This window comes from Gymnoscopelus microlampas, assembly GCF_963454915.1.
Source record: "Gymnoscopelus microlampas genome assembly, chromosome: 22".
Classification (NCBI taxonomy): Eukaryota; Metazoa; Chordata; class Actinopteri; order Myctophiformes; family Myctophidae; genus Gymnoscopelus; species Gymnoscopelus microlampas.
In genome coordinates this window covers 13,934,713-13,957,637 of record NC_139959.1, presented here as the reverse complement: position 1 = coordinate 13,957,637, position 22,925 = coordinate 13,934,713, and the positions used below count along the sequence as shown (strand labels likewise).

Below are 22,925 nucleotides of genomic sequence, written 5' to 3'. Positions count from 1 at the left end.
AATGTTCTATTCGGTTCCTCAAGCTATATAGAGCCGTAACTATTCATACGCTATAGTGGCAACAGTTTCTGCAGACTAGCAGATCTATCTATCTACAATCATTAGACATTGTGTTTTACTTTCCCAAAATGGGGAGCCTGTGGGGCGGGGTCTTATCTCTCCCCCTCCGTTCTCCATGCTCAATATGTGAGCATTAATGGCACTTAAGAGGGGCAATGCACTGTGAGCAAGTCGGTTATGAGAAAACCACAGCACTTCGGGGGGGGTAAATGCAGTTACTATCAGCCCTAGGGCTAATACAAGTGATCAGCTTGTCAGTCCTTTTAACACTCTCCTCACCCAGACAAAATAAAGGCTGGATGTGAGATAAAATATCATATACAGGCTAGTTATACTCATCCTTTTAACCATTAGTATTCATATCAGAGGCTGGCTTAGCATGTATGCACCTTTTCATATTCATATAGTTATGCACAGTGCACACCACCTGAGCTTCCCGCTTTACTGTTGGCCCTTGGAGTGGTTGAGTCCTAAGTGCCTCACTCAACGGCAATAAAGGCCCATTTATACTCTTATTCAGAACGCATACGTACAGTAAGTGTGCATACTGCATACTGTTCTGAATGCAAGCGTCATTGTTCACAGACTCGGCTCTGTACTTTATGTTAGCTCTCAATCTAACTAATATATCCGCTGAAAAACATATTCTTTCATGGAAAGATTTACCTACAATGTCTTCTTCGCTGTGTACCATTGTGTCTATACTACAGTTCCTCTGGTATTGCTCCGTAAATCTGCCTCTGTAAGCTTCCAGGCAACATGCAGACGTCGGATCAAAATGTACGCAGAGTACGGAGGTTGAGGCCCCGTCCGCATCCGTACTGAATGTGGAGTATAAAGGTTGTAGTTGTTCAGGGCAGGGGGAGTGTAATTTGTCCCTGTTCAAGGTTTCCCTGTACAGTGACAGTCCAGGAATTTGAACAAGATTCACAGTCACACAAGCACGGTTCTCTAACCTCTAGGCTACTCCTGTCCCAGTTACCGGTACTTGCCTTGCCTGCTTGTATTCTACTTTAGCTTGCTATAGCTGAACATTAGTGTAATAAGACGCTGACAGACATAGCTATTTTGTAGCTGGTATTCAATCCATGATCGGCATTTAATGCCGTTCATGAACTTCATGTGTAAATTTGATTGCGTAGATTAGCCATAAGCCCTTTGTAAAAAAATAACTGGTATTCTACCAAGCACTCTACACACCTGTGCTGTGTCTGCATTCCTTTGCCAGCTGAGCCTCTGTTTGTAATATAGTCCTTGAGTTCATCCTGGTATCAGTCAGAGCAACAGGCCTTCTCTTGTGGGATCGCTGTTTCATTATAGGGCACAGTAGTGGAGCGGCTAAATGCTTTTTATTGGCAGAATCTTTCATTTGATGATAAAAGCGTGAAAATTGGCATGAGCAGTCTCCATGGGTCACTTGACAAGAAAATTGTCCGAGGCAGATGTAATTTCAAGATGGCGGCCATTTTTCAAGATGGCCGATACCTTAGTGAGCAGTTAAGTGATATGATGGTTTATTTGGTGATACAAGCATAAAAATTGGCATGAATAGTCTCTGTGGGTCACTTGACAATAGGCCACCCACAGCTACTTCACATTTCAACATGGCGGCCATTTTTCAAGATGGCCAACACTTTAGTGGAGCATTTAAGTTATATAATGGTTCATTTGGTGATACAAGCATGAACATTGGCATGAGCAGTCTCTGTGGGTCACTTGACAATAAGCCACCCACAGCTACTTGAAATTTCAAGATGGCCACCACCTTAGTGGAGCAGTTAAGCTTAAGATACAAGCATGAAAATTGCCATGAGCCGTCTCAAAAGGTCATTTGACAAGAAACCCCACAACCACCGCTTGAAATTTCAAGATGACTGCCGCCCGCCATGTGGATCTTTACCTTTTCTCATAGAAATGTATTGGGTTCCTCAAAAAGCTCTGTCAAGAGAGGTTGTTTGACTGTGTTTTGTCTGACTACTCGCCCACGACCAGTCCAGTTTGGTAAAACCTGTCAGGAGTTGCCTCCCACCGGCATAGCTCTCAGGGTTCACTGAGGTACACAAGCTCCCTTACCACGACAAGGTAACAGTCACAAGGGCGGATTTATTTTTTATTTTTTAACTAACAGCCATTACATGTGTCAAATAAATACTAAGAAATGGGGAAACAAAAAATATGACTAATAAATGAGCACAGTTGTGGTGCTGATTAGCACAGTTGTGGTGCTGAACGGACAGTGCTCCAAAATTATAATTGAGCAATGGCTAATACTGAATGGCAGTAGCCACGGAACCATGACAAACTATACTAAGGAACTAAACTGAAAATATGCTTCACCGTTACGTATGGCAGTGGAAGGCAGTGGAAGCAATGTTACAAAGTAACAACTGAAAATTACACACTAATAGACTGGTGACAAAGTAAAACATGATGCACTGATGTGGCGAGGGGAAGCCGAGCCATAGGCTTACACTTGAAAACACAGAGGACAACGGGGAATAACTCTGGCAAAATAAACATGCAAATAGGTTCTAGCAGGGGCAACTATATAGGCATGTGCAACTGAGTCCATATCTGAAGCACTTACTGTACACCTTCCAGTACATGCCTTGGTGCACCCACATTTGGTCAACTCCCAACAACTCTCCGCAATAGGTGGAAGTGGAGTCCAGAAGACTTTCCACTTCTCGTCCTGTTCCACCCATCCCCAGTCAGATGGCTCGGCATTTGTGGATGTCGCTTCAATGCCTGTCCCCACACGTATCCAGCCTCATAAGAAGCACGTTTGGCATGCTCTTTGAGAGCTGCTTGAGTTGGTGGGACCAAGGCATAATGTCTTTGCGTTCTGGCAAAGAGATCAAGATGTAGATGCTCTCTTTTGGGCCCTTTCCAGCTCTGTGATGTTGAACCTAAGTTTACAGCTTAAATTATATTTTGCTCTGTTTCTTGTCAATGTGCTTTCTATGCCATCACCTTCATCTAGTCGGGTTAGACTAAGTAAGATAGGTAGAGCATTGATCTTATGAAATAATGGAACATTTCTTGCAATGGTATCATAACCAGTACGATCGTGCTCTCTGTTGAATGAACTCGGCTGAATGAGTTTTTCCTTGGTGACCTGCTGACAAATGAAACATCTGTCCCAGTTAGTTTTCTCAACTGTTATGATGGCTTCTGCCATGTCTGCAGCATAGGCAGAGGCCGAGGGTTTATCCTTTTACCACCTTTTACCAAGCACTTTGATGTATGGGATACAACTAAGTTCGTGCCTTAACCCTACACCTAGTCCGATCGTTCATCCAATGCCATTTAAATCCTGTGCGATCTGTACACCATCCGGTTAACTAAAACCCCATTAACCTTGGCTCGGCTCTCCCGCGCTGGCACAACCTGTCAATTCAGGTGCGGCTATCTAATTGTTTTGGGGTAAATTAGACAGCATTTGGGGTACTAACTTTCAATTAGCTGACATTGAACCCCACTCTGAGTTTAACAGCAGTGATATATCACCAGTGTGCCCTGGTAGTGCGGATATTCACTCTTATCTAATCTATCTATGATCAACAAATCAACACAACTGTATTGTGATGTGTTAAAAGTTGTTCTTTAGCATAATAACAATAATCGTATAATTGTCCTTAATGAAAAAAAACATACATTTCTATGAGAAAATGTATCTTTTGAGGATCCAGGGGGCGGCCATCTTGAAAATAGAAATTTCAAGTGGATGTGAGTGTTTTCTTGTCAAGCAACCCTTAGAAACTGCTCATGCCAATTGTAATGCCTGTATCAACAAATAAACCATTATATAACTTAATTGCTCCACTAAAGTGTTGGCCATCTTGACAAATGGCCGCCATCTTGAAATTTCAAGTAGCTGTGGGTGGCCTATTGTCAAGTGACCCACAGAGACTGCTCATGCCAATTTTCATGCTTGTATCACCAAATAAACCATTATATAACTTAATTGCTCCACTAAAGTGTTGGCCATCTTGAAAAATGGCCGCCATCTTGGAAATCCAAGTAGCTGTGGGTGGTCTATTGTCAAGTGACCCACAGAGACTGCTCATGCCAATTTTCATGCTTGTATCACCAAATAAACCATCATATCACTTAACTGCCCACTAAGGTGTCGGCCATCTTGAAAAATGGCCGCCATCTTGAAATTACAACTGCCTCGGACAATTTTCTTGTCAAGTGACCCGTGGAGACTGCTCATGCCAATTTTCACGCTTTTATCATAAATTGAAAGATCGTAGCACTTAGCTGCTCCGCTACAGCATGTATTGCTCACACCTGCACATGTTTGCACACAGATGCTCACAGTTTGCAGATTTCAAGTAATTTCATTAATCAATAGTTGGTTCACCTTATCGAATGATCAGTGATTCATGGATAAGCGATAATTTTCCTTTGAACCTGAATCTAACACAAATCTACTTTGTAACCTCCTCAATCTAGTAGAAACCATCTCAGGTTAGGGTTCTAACCTGAGATAGAGGCACTGTGTTAAGATGTTAGATGAATGCTGCATTCCAATAGCAGTGAGCAGAGTTCTCAATTGCAAGGACGGGGCACTGTAGACGAACACTATAATTTACAGTGGGGAACTGTGTGTGTGTGTGTGTGTGTGTGTGTGTGTGTGTGCGTGTGCGCGCATGTGATGTGCATGTCCATGTGCATTCATACATGTCACTCACTCTTTGTGCTTTGTAATCTTGCTAGCTCTCAGGAATCTCCCTCACTGCCCTTGCTTGTATCCAGGCCATGTGGCTGCAGTCAGTCGAGAGGAGAGTGGAGAAATGATTAGAATGATCTTATGTCCAGCTGAGGCACAACTTTAGATGGCTTTTGAATTGGACGGCAAACCCCTAGGTATATGGGAGCTCGTTGAATGTAAATAAGAGCGACGAAGGCCCATGCTTAAATAACTGAACTGAGTTTAGTTATTTAGGCAAGCATCCGTTTTTTAAATTGAAACCATATAGGAAGTGACAGTTCATATGAATGGCCGCTAGTTTCGCTATTTCCCCCCTGTTGCCTGCAGAAGCAGCCTATGGTTTAGTTAGGTGGTGTATAGAGGGCTTGGTTGGCATTTTAGTCCATGATGGAACTAGACCAGAATTGATCTAATCAGTGTCAGTACCACCCAATGTGATGAATTGTCTCTTAAAAGAAACTGAATGAAACAAACAAATTCATTATGCTGTAAGCAGACATTAAAATATATTAAATTAACTTAAATGAATGTAGACTTGACAATCAGAAACCACAGGGCAATCTCGGACTGAATAAAAAATAAGAGAAGAGGAGGGTCTTTAAATGTCAGTGGTGAGGCAACTGGCAAGATTTAATGTGGGTCACTTTTTTGGTTTTGAGACGTTTTTAGGTAGTAACTGAGACAGGGGTGTTGTTGAGAGGATGATCTACTGTAACTGACTCTCTGGGGAGACAAAGTGAAGTTCAGATCATGATTCATCAGTGAAATGGTGGCGATAATCCATGTAGGACTTTAAAAACAAAAAGTAAGATTTTAAAATCAATTCTGTATTTCACTGGTACCCATTGCAAGTGAATCAAAATAGTTTTTTTTTTGTCTTTTCAAGTCTAGTCTTGAATGAACCATAGACTGATGCGCTGAGGGTGATCGGCGGTTGTCCCAAAACTATATCATAAATCCCCACATCCCCATACTGTATATGTCATCAACATGACTGACGTCATAGACTGGCCCGGACTCCATATTCGGGCATGGCTGATATGGAACTCCATATCGGCATAAAATTGACAGACGGACAGATACTCCATATAGGTCTAGTTGTTCCTGTCTGTCAGTCTGTGTGTGTGTGACTGACAGACAGGAACAACGGGTACTCTGACAACGGGTACAATGGGTATCTGAAGTGATAAATAGGATGATCAGTATCAGCTCGATCAAATTACCACATTGCACTCCACCTATTTTCCAGCAGATCTAAAAGTTGCAACGTATTGTGAGCTTGTACTGTATCGGCTATTTTCGTTACGCAATAAATCATGCTTAATGGTCCATTTGGTTACATTTGTCATCTCTGAGTTACGGGTCGCGGTGCGACAGATGCTGCCGTTCCACAATCCCAGACAGCTGTTGCATAAACTGCCATACATGCCACTGATGCCAAACGTATGCCAAGGGACCACACCTCTTGAAGGCAAAAGAAAAGTGATATGTCTGCACATAATGGCTGTCCCCAAGGGTGAATTTTCATACTCTGACTTTAATGTAGAGTAATGCTCCCTTTGTGTCCTATAAGTTAGTGTAATTCACTGTGGGGATTGGGGTCAAACGATAGAGCCACGGGGAAGAGGACAGCGCACCTTGAAGTTGAACATGATGAAAACTGCTGCCGCTTTAAGAAGTGGTGAGTCAGGTTTCTGTTGGCTGCTCTCATACATTATGGAAGCCACAAAGGCTTGCTTTGTCTCGGGGTCTGGTTAGCGCTATAGCTCCTCAGAGAGCCGTATGGCCCCCTCCTAATGTATCTGGTCAACATAATGGGTTTCTTATGTAGGCCCCCCACATTAGGGGCCTTGGTTAGCCCTGGATGGGGCCAGATATTAATGTTGTTGAGCTGGGGGAGCATGCTCCAGGCCTGTAAACAGAGCAGTGTGTTTGCTCTAAACTGCTCGAAGGCCCGGCACAGCAACTTCTATCTACAGTAGTCATCTCCGGCTCTTTGGGAGAGATTCTGCTTTAGGGCAGATGGAGCTGTTTTGTCAGTGTCTGTAGACACTTTTTTTCCTGTCTCTCAGAGAACCAGCCATAGAAACAGCATGATCGGCCTGCTTCATTCTATGAACTCTCGAGAAAGACTAATGATTAAGCCTGCAGAGCAGCAGGGGCACCTCATTATGGTAACCACACAAATTGTCCTTTTATAGAGGAGGGCGACACCATTCCACTCCTTCCCTGTCCATTGCTTCTGCTTCTTCTTTTATTATTCTGGGGGTCCCAGTATTCAATAGGACAGTCTTTTCAAGGTCAACAGCACTCTCTACACCTAGCACAGCACTCTCAGCACAGGAGCAGAGGCAGGGAATGAGCAGTCTTCTTGGTCAAATAAGTGGTCAAAGTGCTAGCAGTAATGTACCATTTTAGGGCAAATTGTAGGCTGCAGAAAAATCTCTACCTAAAACGGCTGTGGAAGACATTTGGTGTTTCTCTCCCACTCCCCGTAGGCTGCATGGTGAATACTGGTGGGAAAGAGAATTGCTGGTTCGTTTATTGTGCTGTCTGGCAGACAAAATCAATGTCAAGGTTGAGTTAGTGAAAATGAGATATACATGAACAGCTAAATGTTTGTGCACATGCAAGAGTCTGTTAGCTTTTTATGTCTGTCATTGTAGTATGTGCATGTGTGTCATCGTGTACGTGCACATAACTGAATGCATGTGTGCATTAGTGTCACTCGATTGTGATCATAAATTCAGCTTGTTTGGCTTGAAACCAATAGCAGGTTGATCCATTATGCCAGTGTTGTCATTTGCGGGGCCTCGTTGCTTAGATCACAGGGGTTTCTATTTCTAATAAGTATTTTTCTATCTCACCACCCCACCCACCGTTACCATGGTTTCAGTGTTTATATCCCCAGGGGTGACAATTCTTCATCAACACCCCTTTATTATACACCACCAAACAAATTGGCGTCCTGTTTACACACACTCATTTGAATGTATTTGGTGACTGGGTGTGTACCTTGCAGATAATTTTACATGAATCCAATTCTGAACAGGCGGCTGGTCAGTGCATCGCACTTTCACAACAACGCTTTCGGTTCCGCCCACATTCTGGCTACATTCCGACCACTGACTGCTTACTGGAGAGTAAAATCCTCAGTGTTCATTTAGCACCGAGAGTAAAAATGGATGCTATCAGGGTTAAATTAACACTGAGGAGTTTACGGTGTGTGACAAGTATGAGATTGAATGCTAGACCTCTGTTCAAACAGTGATTCATCAACAGCAGAGAAAAGGCCATACACCACACATCGATTCTGTGGCTTACTGCTTTCTTTCTCGTTTTTTTGCTTGAGAACACCCTGTTCGGGTCCAGCACTCTGATGTCTACGGTAACTAGCACAGCTGGCACTTCCGTTCACGAAAATCTTGACATTTTATTTTTAAATTTCCATTTCTGCTAAGCAGCAAGCTATATATGCTTAGATGATTTTGATTTATATTAGGATAAATTTGCGTGACTGTAACGACGCAACGGAAGTGGGGAGGAGGCTTCACAACCGCTTTATATTTTAATCATGATCAGAGCTCCCGTGTCCCAGACTGTATGACCGGAAACATTTGAAAAAAGAGGCAACAGTCTGGCCACGCGAGACTATAGGGTTGGCAACTTTTAGATTTGCTTTTCCTCTTGTAGCCTAATCACGACTGACTGACTCATTCATGGCCTCTTGCTCCACGGCCATCAGCACCACACACTGATTTTTTTCCACAGCGCACACGCACACACACTCACACTCACACAAGCAGGCTGCAGACATGTCAGGAACAGAGAGATAGACAGGACTTGGATGAAGGGGCCATTGGGTCACATTCCCATTGAATTTGGTTTAGATGGAAAGCTGGCATCATGAAATGTCCTTAGATTGCATGTCAGATCCACAGGGACACAGGTTGGCTATGTGTGATATTATACTGTGTGTGTAAATCAAATCAACCAAACCTAATTGACTTCCTTGTGTGTAACAAAGTGACAAAGCACCGTGGTGGACTGGAGTCGAACCCTAGACCAATCATGCGCAGTGGTGAGCATGTACTATACGGCCGATCTACACCAGACTTTTCAAAGCGAGCGTATGCGTGGTGCGTACAGCTCGTTTGTTTAGATCCAAGTGATTATCAATGATACAGGCTACACCATACGCAGACTTTTAAAATAGGACTGGATCTAAAAGTGCGCGTATGTGCGTCGTGTGTGCGAAAATTCTCTGGCGTGTTTCCACCGATACCACTGCGCCATCATTCACAGAAACAATGTCTTCCTTGATACTATTAAGATGAACATATGTTTATGATGACCTTCCAGTCTTTTATTACATTTTTTTTGCAGAGAACATACCTTTGTACAAAGTATTTTTAATTCAACACAAAGCTGAAAGCTGTTGCTATTCGACTGTTGCTGTTTCTGTTGCTAGGCATCGTTGTCTATGTAAGAATAATACTGAATGACTTTGTAGCATCAGTTGAGCCTCTTTGTTTCACCATTATCTCACCTCTCTCTATCTCTCACTATAACGTTATCTCTCAGTCTCTTCTTTCTTCTGCTCCTCTATGTCATTGCTCAGAGATGGTCACAGACCCTTGCCTTAAATTAGATTAGATGCCTTTATTATCCATAAGGGGAAATTGTTTTGCTCAGGTCAATGCATACATTCAAGACAATACATAAATATACACCACAATTAAAACACCCAGTAAAGTACCTCTATAAAAGGTTTAATTATCAATTTAAAAGGGTCTTTAAAAGAAAGCAATGTCCTCTCCATACTTGTGGGATGCCCATAATGTGTTTGTGTATGATTTCATGTGTGTGTGCATGTATGTATGTCCATGGAAGCTATTAGCACACCGAGTCCAGCTCATCCAGACACCTGCGTGTGCGTGTGTGTGGGTGTGTGTGTGTGTGTGTGTGTGTGTGCGCGCGCGCGTCCTTCATGTCAGCGGATCAGTGTAATAAACACTAACATTGTGCTGGCTCACATGCACACTACCGCACTGGGAGAGTGGTAAACTGTGTTTCTACTGTGTGTGTGTGTGTGTGTGTGTAAACTGTTACTACTGGTCAGTGTGTTACCACATTGATCTGGCTCCTTTCTCTCTGGGGAAAGAAACATCACCAAGTGTGTCACTTTGATGGCAACCATCAGGTTCACAAAATATGCACACTCTGATGTTTACACAAATGTTTCACTCCATATCACCTTTTATGTCATGCAAAGTGTGTGAAGAAGCAAGCAAGTGAGCGTATATGACATGCACGTTACACTACTCCTGTTTGAGCCTGACCTCTTGAGAGCACAGCTGCATGCTCAGCTTTGAGGGAGATGTATATATATTTTTTGTAATAGCTGTCTTCTCAGATGCATGTAAACATGTCAGACAGCACTTGCTCAGCAGGAACCAGGTCTTTGTCAAAGAGACAAATCCTCTGTGCTGCCGAGGGCCTCATAAACTGTAGCCCTATGCTGCTATTCCCAGTTGTGTTATTAGCTTAGTAAAACATGGGCAGAATTTACTCTCCCCTAGGCTGATCCTTGACTAACATCTCACACCCTCTCTCTCTCTCTCCCTCTCCTTCCTATTTCAGAGGAAATCAAAGAAGAATCAGAAAGATTAAGGTAAGCTGATTTTAATTATTTAAAACAAGATCCCTCTCTGTCTGTGCATTTGCAACTCCTACAGGTTAGTTGGGTTGCCTGTTCAGCAGAGTGCGGTACTGAGATGGATAGCGTGTTCCTCAACACGCATTACGCCCTCCCAGTGTGAACTCCTCACTGTCAGGTGACAAGAAGCAGCTGGTGACGTGACGTCACGTGTTTCGGAGGAGACACGTGTTTTACACACCCGCCCCAAGACCAACCAGTAGGGGTCAACAGTGATACGGACTATATTAGTGGTGAATTGGGATTTGGCATAATGACTAGTGGGAGGAAAATTAAATAATTGTAAGAAAGAATTGGGGAGAAAAAGGAAAATCAGGTGGTCATTTAAATGGGTTTGTCTGCCTGTTTCTGCTTGTTCAGGCCCTGTAAGATTCAAGGCAAGCAGCCCTCCCTCTCTCTCAATCACTGTGGGTCATTCTTGTGTTCAGTGAAGGGGTTTGTCTCTGTGCTGTCTGTAGTGTGTTTTTGTGTTTGCCCCTTGCCTCCTTGTTAATGGGTTCCTCCACAAACCCCTGCCTGATGCCCAAGTCCTGTTTGAAAGAGTGTGTGTGTGTGTGTGTGTGTGTGTGTGTGTGTGTGTGTGTGTGTGTGGGTGTGCATGCGTGCGTGCGTGTATTTGTATGCGCTGCGGGTGCCCCGGCTGCCAAGTAGCGCAGGCCTTGGAATGAAATGCAGCATGATTGCCACTCCTCTACCCCTTCCTCGCTGCTGCCAGCTTCTCTCTCTGTCTTTCTTTCCCTCTCTTGTTATCTCTCTGTCTCTCTCCATTCACATTCCTTTCCTCTGATTTGCACATAAACAGAAAAACCACATCGGCATGTTTCAGAGACCAATGTTGTCTTGAAGAAGCCCCCTGGGTCCGTGGTGGTTGAGGGTTTTCTGATAAATATAGACATCATAAATGTCTGACCAGTATCTGTGCCTTTTCATTGTCCCATGCTGTTAATTTTCTATCACCCATCTGACTAGACTACTACTGCCTCAACACAAGTCCATGCACCACTTTAGAACCAGAACATTCTTTTTATCGCAGCTTTACCTATACTGGACAAAATCCACACTGCCAGCTTAGCTTATACTTTAGCTCTAAGAAAGACTTTACCTCTGAGGAGCCATCGCCACCTCCGTAGCTGAATGACTGAAGAAGTACACTTAATGTCCATATTATTAATATAAGCAGCAGTATAAAGCAGAGGTTGGGCTGGTTCTAGGGGTGGGGGCAGGCTGGCTGAGTCCAGAAATAAACTACAGGAGCAGGGTAACGGCTCCCTGCAGACGCGCTACACAATAGGAGAGACTGAGTCAAGCCAATACTGTAGAGTTGATGGCCTTAGCTGAATCACTGCTCTGCTGTGATGTCATTGTAAAAGAAAAAAGGAAGATTGGTGTGACCTGCTAGCCGAATGGTTAGGGTGCATATCACATGGATGGCCGCAATGCTCTGATCACCGAGTACCCGGTTGGATTCCCAGCCAGCAAGACCATTTACTGAATGTCACCCCCCTGCTCACCCTGTTTCTCCTGCCAATACAGGAAATAATTCCTGAAAATATCTTGGAAAGAAGATAGGAAAATCAAATGGCGGGGACGGCACTGAAGAACACATGTCCAGACTGGAGAGCATCCAGATAATGCCTGTGTTTTTAATCTGATCTATTATTGGCTTTTTTATGTTTCCTTTTCTCCTCTCCTCTGCTCTCCTCTCTGTCTGCGCGGTCATCCCTCTAAACGAGCTGAAGTCATCCTTTTACTCTGCCAAGACATAAACAAATAAACCCCCCCTGGTACCATGCCCCCTCTCTCTGTGTCCATCTCCCTCCTCCTCTACTATGTGCACAGTGCAGTCTGGGTGTGGTACCACCATGGCTGCTGGGGGATGCTTAAGCAACACGAACCACTGCCATCCTTTACATCTACACCTCCAGAGCGAAAGAACAGAGAAATATAGTTTCAGCATTTGATTAATGGCACAGTTATGAGCCCATGGCTGGTAGATGCTCGCTCAGCGAAAAACAAAAACGAGGCATAGTCGTTGAATATGAAGCCTACAGCATTGCCTCCTCTGCCAAGCCAGAGAGATGAATTTCCAGCCCATTCAGTCACTATACTGAATACAATGTAATAAGAAATATATGTGTGTTTACATATTCCCCTGAGATTAGCATGTATTCACATCATCAGAGGGATGGAAAAGCAGGATCTGCATTTTTCTTGTCTTTTTTTTCCCAATATCTTAGCACGCAAAGGCTCAGCGCTTTGCTCGACATGAGATCAGTACAAGCTGAAGTGGTAGTGAACACCAAACGTGGTTCTTTAACATGCGTCCGCTCGCTGTGCCTGCATGTCAATCGGGGGACGCTGGTTGACGGAACAGACCCTGTGATCAGTTTTTTTTTATCAGACACTCTCCCTCTCTCTTTGTATGTTCTTCCGTCTCAGTCCGCCCCCGGGAGATGGCAAATCGGGCTCCAGCACTTTACCGCCAATCAAATCGAAGACCAACTTCATCGAAGCCGACAAATACTTCCTGCCGTTCGAGCTGGCGTGTCAGTCCAAATGTCCGCGCATCGTCATCACCTCACTTGACTGTTTACAGGTCAGTGGTCGGGGGGGCTGGGAACGAAACCAAAGTGTGTGTTTGTGTTTGGATGAGACATTAAGTTGTATTTACTGTGCTCTCCACAGTCTGTTAATGCCTGTAATCCAATGTTGGCCATGTCGCACTTAACTCATTCACTGCCAGAATTATTTCTGGCCTGTTTGAACACCGCCAAGATTTTTCATTGAAAAAAAAAAGTACTCAGGAGCCGAGATACAGAATTTTTAAGTTTTAAGTTAACAAGGAAGTGGATGGGAGTCTATATCTTCGAAAAATCATATCTCCTTGGTCTTTGGGTCAAAAAAAAAAAAAAAAAAAAAAATATTTTTAATTTTTTAATTTTTTTTAAAAAGTCGTTTTAGTCGTTCTTGGCAGGCATGGCTTATGGACAGAAGTCGTTTTAGTCGTTCTAGGCAGTATATGAGTTAAGCAATATTACACGAGAGGGTGTGCTTTACCGTCATTATTGGCACGACAGTGATGCGGTCAGGAACGAGGCGCCAGCCGAGTTCCGCCAGCATCACTGAAGTGCCAATAATGTAAGGTAAAGCACACCCTCGAGTGTAATATTGCGATTATACAACAGTTACCAACAAAACACATCCAAATGTATTCATATTGTGGGGCAATTAATAATAAAAATGTTTCGCTATTGTCCGTTTCCCTGTAAAGAGAAGAGTTTTTGACTGAGAGACATTAAATAGTCCCTGTAGCAGTGCTTTGAGTTTGAGGCACCGTCTCATCAACACAGCTGAGCTATCAATGCTTGCGCAGTGGAATGAATTCCAGTAGGCTATATGCTCCGTCGTACGACCGTGTCACGCGGCCAAAATAACTGATCTACAAGCTGACAACGCGTCGCGATGGCGACGCGTTGTGAACTTGTAGATCGGCTATTTTGGCCGCGTGACACGGTCGTACGACGGAGCATATAGCCTACTGGACTGTTAACGAAATGGGAGTCATTTTACTTTACACAGGAGGATATTTATAACCATATAACCATTTTGCATAGCTGTTTGTTCTCCGGTGGCGGCGGTGGGTCAGGCTACTGTCTGTTTGTTTTCCTACCGTGGGACAGAGTGACTTCACAGCACAGCTGTGCCATATAATGGTCTAATCAGGTGCGGACTGGACTCATGACTGGACTGCACTGCGGAGTGATTTATTAATGTGATTAGGCCCGTGCTATGATGCTGGTTTGAAGCACGGCTAGAAAGCTATTTCAACCAATCAGATTGCTTGTTCGGAACTACCTGTTGTATAATGAGCAGTGTAGTTCATGTTTGAATGCTTCATCATCAGTAATTTCTGAATTCCGTTAAAGCTGAATTTAGCAGAGTGCAAGTCATCATGACTATCTGAACAAAGTGGCCACCATGTCATGTTATACATCACGTTGTTTCTGTGTGTGTGTGTGTGTGTGTGTGTTTGTGTGTGTGTAGAAGCTGATTGCGTACGGTCACCTGACAGGCAGTGCCCCGGACAACACAGCCCCTGGCAAGAAGCTGATCGACCGAATCATAGAGACCATCTGCGCCTGTTTCCAGGGACCACAGACTGATGAAGGCGTACAACTACAGATCATCAAGGTGTGCCAACTCTTCCCTCTCGCACATGTGTGTCTGTCTGGAGGGATAGCGATTCATTATACGTACAGTGTATAAATTATTTATATGGTTATCCAGCATCTACCATTGACACCGCAGTCACTAAGTGAACCGTATAGAGTATAGCAGTGAGGTGCCGGAAGTACACGTCACATTCCATTCCAACATAAGGGATTTCATTACCAGCCATAATGTCTTAACAATTCAATGTACTGTACAATACCACTAGGATCCTGGTTGTAAAATAATGCTACATGCTCCTGTAGAAGCCACAAGTCTGTATGCAATCACTGTAGTTTTAAAAGGATCGCCCTCTATGACTAAAATGACAAATTAAAAACACCTTCAATATGTTCTTTGTTTTAGAAATAGTTCATCAGGACAATGCCTGTCGCAAGTTGATGATGACATTTGTCCATGTGTGGTCCAGCCCTATGGAATACATGCTAATAAAAACATTTAAAATATTGAATTGATGCTCATATTAACCTTGGGAAGTATCAAGTTGTTTTTAGCGGTGCCAACCGCTCTATACGTGGCTTTGACTCCGTCCGTCCGTCCGTCCGTCCGTCCGTCCGTCCGTCCGTCCGTCGTATGAGCCTGGGATGAGCACGGCAAAGAAGAAACACATACAAACACACGCGCACACACAGACACACACACACGCACGTGGACACTGCCTATGTCATCTCTCCTCTCATTGCCCACACGTACCACTGGTTATCAAAGAGGGGTCCAGGGACCCCTAACGTATGTTATGTCCGAGCACGGGATGAGCACAGGATTTTAAACAGCTATAACTCCAGTTTCCAGCATGCCAGCAACTCCACATTTGGTATGTGGACTTAGACCACCAATAGGGACGAGCATGAATTGCTGAAGTTCTCAATGAGGGGTCCAGGGACCCCCTGCCCCCGTATGAGCACGGGATGAGCACGGGATTTTAAACAGCTATAACTCCAGTTTGCAGCATGCCACCAAGTCCACATTTGGTATGTGGACTTAGACCACCAATAGGCACGAGCATGCATTGACGAAGTTATGAAAGAGGGGTCCAGGGACCCCCAGCGCCCGTATGAGCACGGGATGAGCACGGGATTTTAAAGAGCTATAACTCCACTTTGCAGCATGCCAGCAAGTCCACATTTGGTATGTGGACTTAGACCACCAATAAGGACAGGCATGAATTGCTCAAGCCCCGCCCCCTCTGTCTTCCCATTGGCTGGCCTTCAAACAGCCATAACTCAAGATCGCAGCATGCTATGGAGTACAAATTTTGTACATGGACTAAAGCCAGCAATAGGGACTAACTGTCATTACTTAAGCCCCGCCCCCTCTGTCTGCCCATTGGCTGGGCTTGAAACAGCCATCATTCCAGTTTGCAGCATGCTACCAAGTACAAATTTGGTAAGTGGACTCAGGCCACCAATGGGACGAACTGAAATGAGTTAAGGCCCGCCCCAAAGGCACCGCTTCCTTCACACAGGGTGTGATTTTTTTGTTATGTTTAGGTTAAGTACGATTGTTTATCACTGGACCACATAGACAAATGACATCATCAACTTGCGACGGGCGTTGTCCCACTTGAGTAAAAAATGAACTATTTCTAAAATAAAGAAAATATTCAAGCTGTTATTAATTTTAGCTATAGAGGGCAATCATAATGTTTTAAGGCTTATTTAGGCCAGGGATCCTTTTTAGAAAAACATGTTTAACTAGCGATCTTACAGAGAAATACTCCATCCTCACAATGCTGTGAGTGTAACATGCAGTGACGTCAACGTCCCTGATTGTCGGATCTCGCGTTGCTAAGGAAACCCCCCCCCAAATGAATGAACAGATGAAATGAAAGAACAGAATCTGAATGATAATAGGAGCTGCGTTTTGGACTTCATGGACGGATTTTTTTTAGCGGTGCCAACCGCTCTACGTTTGACTCTGTCTGCGTGTCCGTCCGTCCGTTTGTTTGAGCACGGGATGAGCACGGCAAAGAAGCAACACATACAAACACACGCACACACACACACACACACACACACACACGGACTTGGAGATTGCCTATGCCATCTCTCCTCTCATTGGCCACACGTGCTACTGGTTATCAAAGAGGGGTCCAGGGACCCCCAGCGTATGTTATGTCCGTCCGCCCGTATGAGCACGGGATGAGCACGGGATTTTAAACAGCTATAACTCCAGTTTGCAGCATGCCACCAAGGCCACATTTGGTATGTGGACTTAGACCACCAATAGGGACGAGCATGAATTGCTGAAGTTATAAAAGAGTGGTCCAGGGACCCCCAGCGTATGTTATGTCCGTCCGCCCGTATGAGCATGGGATGAGCACGGGATTTTAAACAGCTATAACTCCAGTTTGCAGCATGCCACCAAGTCCAAATTTGGTATGTGGACTTAGACCACCAATAGGGACGAGCACGAATTGCTGAAGCCCCGCCCCCTCTGTCTTCCCATTGGCTGGCCTTTAAACAGCCATAACTCAAGTTCGCAGCATGCTACGGAGTACACATTTTGTACATGGACTAAAACCACCAATAGGGACGAACTGTAATTAGTTACGCCCCGCCCCCTCTGTCTGCCCATTGGCTGGGCTTTAAACAGCCATCATTCCAGTTTGCAGCATGCTACCAAGTACAAATTTGGTAAGTGGACTCAGACCACCAATAGGGACGAACTGAAATGAGTTAAGCCCCGCCCCAAAGGCACCGCTTCCTTCACACAGGGTGTGATTTTTTTATATAGTTTCGCTGCTGTGTTTGAGTTTTTTCTTAATTTTTTGATTCTGGATTCACCGTTAAAAAAACTAAACTAAAACTCTGTGCGAGTCAAAGACACAAAAACACCGGGTAGGTAAACGATAGAAATAAATTAATTTCTTGGGTGAACTATTCCTTTAACGTACGTAGATGACCTCAGCAGGGTTACGTTGTTTCTGCTAGGTCAGTTTGTATCTGTCACACATTCTGCAACATAACACAGGGGGACATTGCTATCTGAACCATTCATACCATAAAAACAGCATTTTCCTGATTGAACTATACAGGTAGTATTGTCGAATCCACCGCGGTGCATCGTCGATCGTATAAACAAACACTATTGGCCCATGTCCAGGGGAGTGGAGCCATGCGGGGAGGGTGATATTTGTCTCCCATTCGCCCACGGGCTGGGGCAGCACCTGTCAGCAGGGAGTATTGGGCGGTGAGCGCTCCTGGCTGGCAGGCGAGTCGGCAGGATACAACAGCAGTGACAACACACAAATGTGTGTGGGGAGGAATTCATTGACATAACGACTAAATTGGGGAGAAAATAAAATGTATTGATTACCGCTATTCATGCCCCATGCTGTCACAATTGATCCTCTCTCTTAGGCTCTGCTGACCGCTGTGACGTCCCAGCACATAGAGATCCATGAGGGCACCGTCCTCCAGGCAGTGCGGACATGTTACAACATCTACTTGGCCAGCAAGAACCTCATCAACCAGACCACGGCCAAGGCCACGCTCACACAGATGCTCAATGTCATCTTCGCCCGCATGGAGAACCAAGCAGTATGTCCTCACACTTACTTCAGTACTGTGTACAGACACACACAGATGCACACACAGGCATACGGGGAAACAAAGGGCCAATGCTACACTTGGGTCTCATTATACTACTCTATATATCGCTTGGGAAAAGCAATGTATAGCCAGTGAAGCAATCTGTAAACTGAGTGTACAAAATCTTGACTCGACAATTCTATTGGGTTTCAGTTGCAAAGTAACACTATAAAGGGTTGTTTTGACAAAACAAGTGGCATTATTTTAGGACACAATGAGCCTGTACACTACAGTGTGCGGTGGATTTTCTGTTTTGCTTGGTGGTTCACTCATACCACTGTTCAGGAATGGGTAGTTAAGTTATAACATTGGCTTTGTGTTCCAGAGAGGTTTTTAATCACTTTCAACCTGGCGTCAATATTTTGGGCATATCATTATGGCTCCAAAAATGTACGTTTTTATAAAAGAAAAAAGAAGAAAAGAAAAGAAATGGCAAAAATAGCAGATCTACAAGCTCACAACACATCATGATGCGACACGTTGTGAGCTTGTAGAAGCATATAGGGCATAAGTGGTTAAGGTGCTGCATTCAAAACAAGCTTGCTCTAATGTCATCTTTTTTTCTTTTCAACTGACACTTCCCCCCCCCCCTCCTCCCTCACGTGCCTCCCTCCCCCCTCCCTGTCACCCCTTGGACACATAGCTTACAAATCACAAGCTATCTTGGTCTCTGGCCTCCAGAAAGCGTGACCGCCAGGTAAAGCGCACAGGACTGCCGTGACTTGCCTGATCTAAATTCTGAACTCTCTCCTGCGTGTGTGCGTGCGCGCGCGTGTGTTGCATCAGGCTTAATTCATCCACCCATCCACTCATGTGTTTCCTCCTGCGCTCCAGCTCTGGAGCCAGTATGCCATGTGGTTCCACCGTGCTTGTTGTGGCCTTCGTTGACTTGCCTACAAATCATCTTGCTTCCCTTGCACCGAATTCACATTTTACTTTGTCATTCACTTGCGGGCGCTTTGAGTTTGTGCGTGTGTGTGTATATGTTTGTGTGCGTGTGTGTGTGTGTGTGTGTGTGTGTGTTTGTTTTACGGCAGCCGTGCCTCTCAGTTTTGTCAATTTACTGTTGTCATTGTTTGTTTGTTGTATCCAGTGAACCCAAAATACTTATTTCAAAGCAGTGACAGGCTGGTGCTGACTGAGTCAGACTGAGTGAGACTGAGAAAGACATTATAGTAAGAAAGAAACAGACAGCGACAGAGATGGAAAGACAAGGCAGACATTGAGGCAGAGATAGGAACAGACTTGCGTTGTCGCTGCCCGCATAGCGTTAGGTCGTTCCACACAGGGTGATGCACTTTGTGTTGTGATGGTGTGTAGATATGTTGTCACCTCCTGCCTCGGCGTGGTGCAGTCCCACAGACACACAGCCTTTTACTCCTCCCCACTGCCCCCCCCCCTCCTCTCATCCCTCAGTCTCAGCCCTCTGCGTACACTGACGTGGCATTTAAATAATGAGCTTATTCTGTTGGCTCCGACACGGCTGTCCCCTCAAGTGTAGCTGCGCGTGTCTGGCCGAGTTACCGTCGCCCTTGTTCGATACTAATTGTTTTGCTTGGACCGCTGCGTCATTGAATTTTAGATGTTTACATTTAAATCGACCGAGACAAATAGATTTCATAAAAGCAGTTTGTGTATGGTGGATCATGTGACATACAGTTTTGACTGCTTTGGCAAAATATAGTAAAAAGATAGATTTTTGTGGAGAAATGTCAAGAAAGGCATAATGTTATGAACTGCGGCCAGGGAGACGATGGGAAAGGGAGTTAAGTTAACGACTTTAACCCCTGTGTCCCTATTTTGGGCTTGTCATTATAGGTCAAATAAATTGTCAAAACTAATTAAAAAATTGAAGATCTACAAGCTCAGAGTGTCTTGCATCACAAGGTGTTTTGAGCTTGTAGATTTGCTATTTTTGAAAATGGTTTAATAGGGCTTAAGTTGTTATAATAGACCACCTCTGCTGAAACATAATCACATTGATCGTCAGCCTCCCTGTGCTCGGCAGATTTATAAGATTAGGTATGGTTATTTATTTAGCAGCTAATCTGCAGCAGAGTTAAGGATTACCATCCATCACCATTGTTTTTTAGTGCTGTTTATATTTCCATCTGTGGCCTGCCTCTTTAATTGAAACATGCTTTTCATATCTCTTTAGTGGCTTGGTTGTTTCCATCTTTTTAATGGTTTTATTTATTTTCCATGGACGAACCTACAAATGCACTTGGATTGAAACTGCACCGTGGGCTGTAATTAGTTGAGCTTGGCTGAGAAATATAAAAATAGATATAATTGACCTTAACTGCTTGCAATTAATGTTTGCTCTTTCTTTTGGAAGTTCCGTAATGGTTGATGTTGCAGCTATGAACGGCATAATGAATGTCTTGCGTCCACTTCTACATACTGTTTTCTCTTTGCAGAGATCCACACTAAAGCAACGGTTCCCAAATAGTTTCTCTTGTAACCCAAATATTAGCCTTTATTTTTTCACCTTCTATAAAGTAGCAAGCAAAACTACTACATGTTATAATTTTGCCAGTTCATTACGCTGATGAAGGCATAGAACCGAAACGCATCCCACTGTCCTTTAACCCGTCTTACTTTAAAATAAAGAAGTGCTGGCATTATTATCTTTATAATTTTGCCAGTGACCATGTACCCACTGTACGTCTGGATACCGATCCAGCAACTTAGGAACACTGAACTCCAAAATAGCATCACTGTCCGGCGCTCCACATAATAAGCAGCAAGCATGACGCATCAGACATGCTGTATGAGCCATTTCCCATCAAAAATAACTCACGCCCCCCCAACACACGGAAATAGGTTGGGTTCACGTAAGAGAGCATGAATCGATTCCACACAGCTTGTCTCACCACTCGCTCGGTAGCATGTCCAACTTCACAATGAGTGCTCATTCATAAAACAATCCATCCTGACACACTCCTGATATTTAAGGAGGCCCGGAGGAGCCTTTTTTTCTGTTTCGCAGTCCCAAAGCCACCCGATGACACCTGGAGGCGTTGTGGCTGTGCTTTGGGCTCTGTGAGCCCTCAGGGAATGTTGGTAGGCTGTTGAAGCTTGGAATTGGTATGATGAGCCTTGTTTATATTGTCTTAACCAACCTCTCTCTGTCTCTGTGGGTGTGTCTGTGTGTGTGCCTGTTATCTGTGAATACATGCGCTGAGTTGTGATTTTTTCTTTTTGTGTGGCTGTTTGCATGCTCAATGTGTGTATGGTTTTGTGCGTGTGTGTTTCTGGACAGCTGCAAGAAGCAAAGCAGCTGGAGAGAGAGAGACATCGGCAGCACACGGAGCCCGATTCCCCCCAGCTCCAGACCCACATCCATGACCAGGACAAGGGCCCGGTCCAGGAGGCCAACGGGCCCGTTGTCACACCCACTGCCACCATTCCATCCACCCCGTCCACCCCCGCCCCCGAGGGCAGCAGCAGGGCTGTGTCCGGGGAGCAGGAGGACCAGGGCGAGTCGGGCCCCGCCGACGAGAATCCTGACCCGGAGAACGGCTCCGTCTTCCGCCCGGTGGAGAACGAGCAGACGGAGGCGGACCAGGGCACCGCAGCGGCACAAAGTAAGGCTTCAGCAGTAATGGACCACTGGAGCGCAATATATATTATCTGAGGTTATTCATCAGCTAATGGGGATCCTAATAAATTCAATAAAGTCAATACAAGTAACACATTGAACAAGCGATAGAAGAGAGCCAAAAAGACAATTCCATTGATAGTGATATGCAGGTTTTAGTCTTGAGTGTATGCAAGTTTGTCTCCAACAAGTGTGTGTTCCTGTCCAGATGCAGCAGCGCAGCAGCGCGAGGAGCCACGGGACGACGAGGAAGAACAGACTCCAAACTATGAAGAGAAAGCCCAGGAGATTGTCCAGAGTATTCTGCAAGAGGTTGTCAACACTGTAGCAGGAGGTGTGAGGCAATTTTCACAGCAATTTCAGTGATGATTTCTAATGGTTCCAGTGAACTCCAAGTCTCATCACATTTCTATTTGTGTTTGCATGGTATATTTCTTGCCTTATCGCTTTCCTTACATGAAGCAATGGTAATATCACTTTATTGATCATAGGAAACATAAAATAGAACAATAAAATAGCACTCAGGGACACTGCTCCCATAAATAGCTCAGTGCTTTTCCTGCTGGGAAAACGGTAAAGATAGGAAAGGTCACAAACACCTCAGAGATCCCTAAAGTTCCCTATTGGGAGTATCCTACTGCATGGTACTGGCACTACTCGACTCTACATGCTTCTTTTCCTTTTCCACTGCAGAGAGGACCCAATGTCCAAGCAACCCTATTCTGGGGCAAACATTCAGAGAAAATAGGCAATCTACAAGTTCACAACATCGCAGTGAACTTGTAGACTTTGAAAACTATCTCGGAACCAATCAGGTCGCAGAACAAATGTTACGGGTCCATTAAGGTTTGGGTTAGTCATTTTGGACCATTTTTGTGAAGAGCTCTAGCTTTGTGACCCATTGGGAGCTTGTAGATCAGATATTTTCACAAACACCATTGTACGATGAAGTACAAATGGGTTTCAGTGATAGTGCCTTACTACAATTTTCTTGAAATT

The 22,925-nt window shown here is 44.5% G+C and overlaps 1 protein-coding gene across 1 annotated transcript in view; it reads left to right on the top strand.

Moving 5' to 3' along the window:
- LOC311038526 (brefeldin A-inhibited guanine nucleotide-exchange protein 1-like) overlaps window positions 1-22,292 on the top strand; it is a gene marked incomplete at its 3' end in the record, with an annotated part of 42,112 nt that extends 19,820 nt beyond the window's left edge. The window contains exons 2-7 of the mRNA XM_084048100.1: window positions 10,424-10,454; window positions 12,939-13,095; window positions 14,544-14,690; window positions 18,092-18,271; window positions 21,588-21,912; window positions 22,135-22,292. Coding sequence (XP_083904226.1) covers window positions 10,424-10,454; window positions 12,939-13,095; window positions 14,544-14,690; window positions 18,092-18,271; window positions 21,588-21,912; window positions 22,135-22,292 — 998 coding nt within the window. The remainder of the gene's footprint in view (window positions 1-10,423; window positions 10,455-12,938; window positions 13,096-14,543; window positions 14,691-18,091; window positions 18,272-21,587; window positions 21,913-22,134) is intronic.
- Window positions 22,293-22,925: the final 633 nt, after the last annotated feature.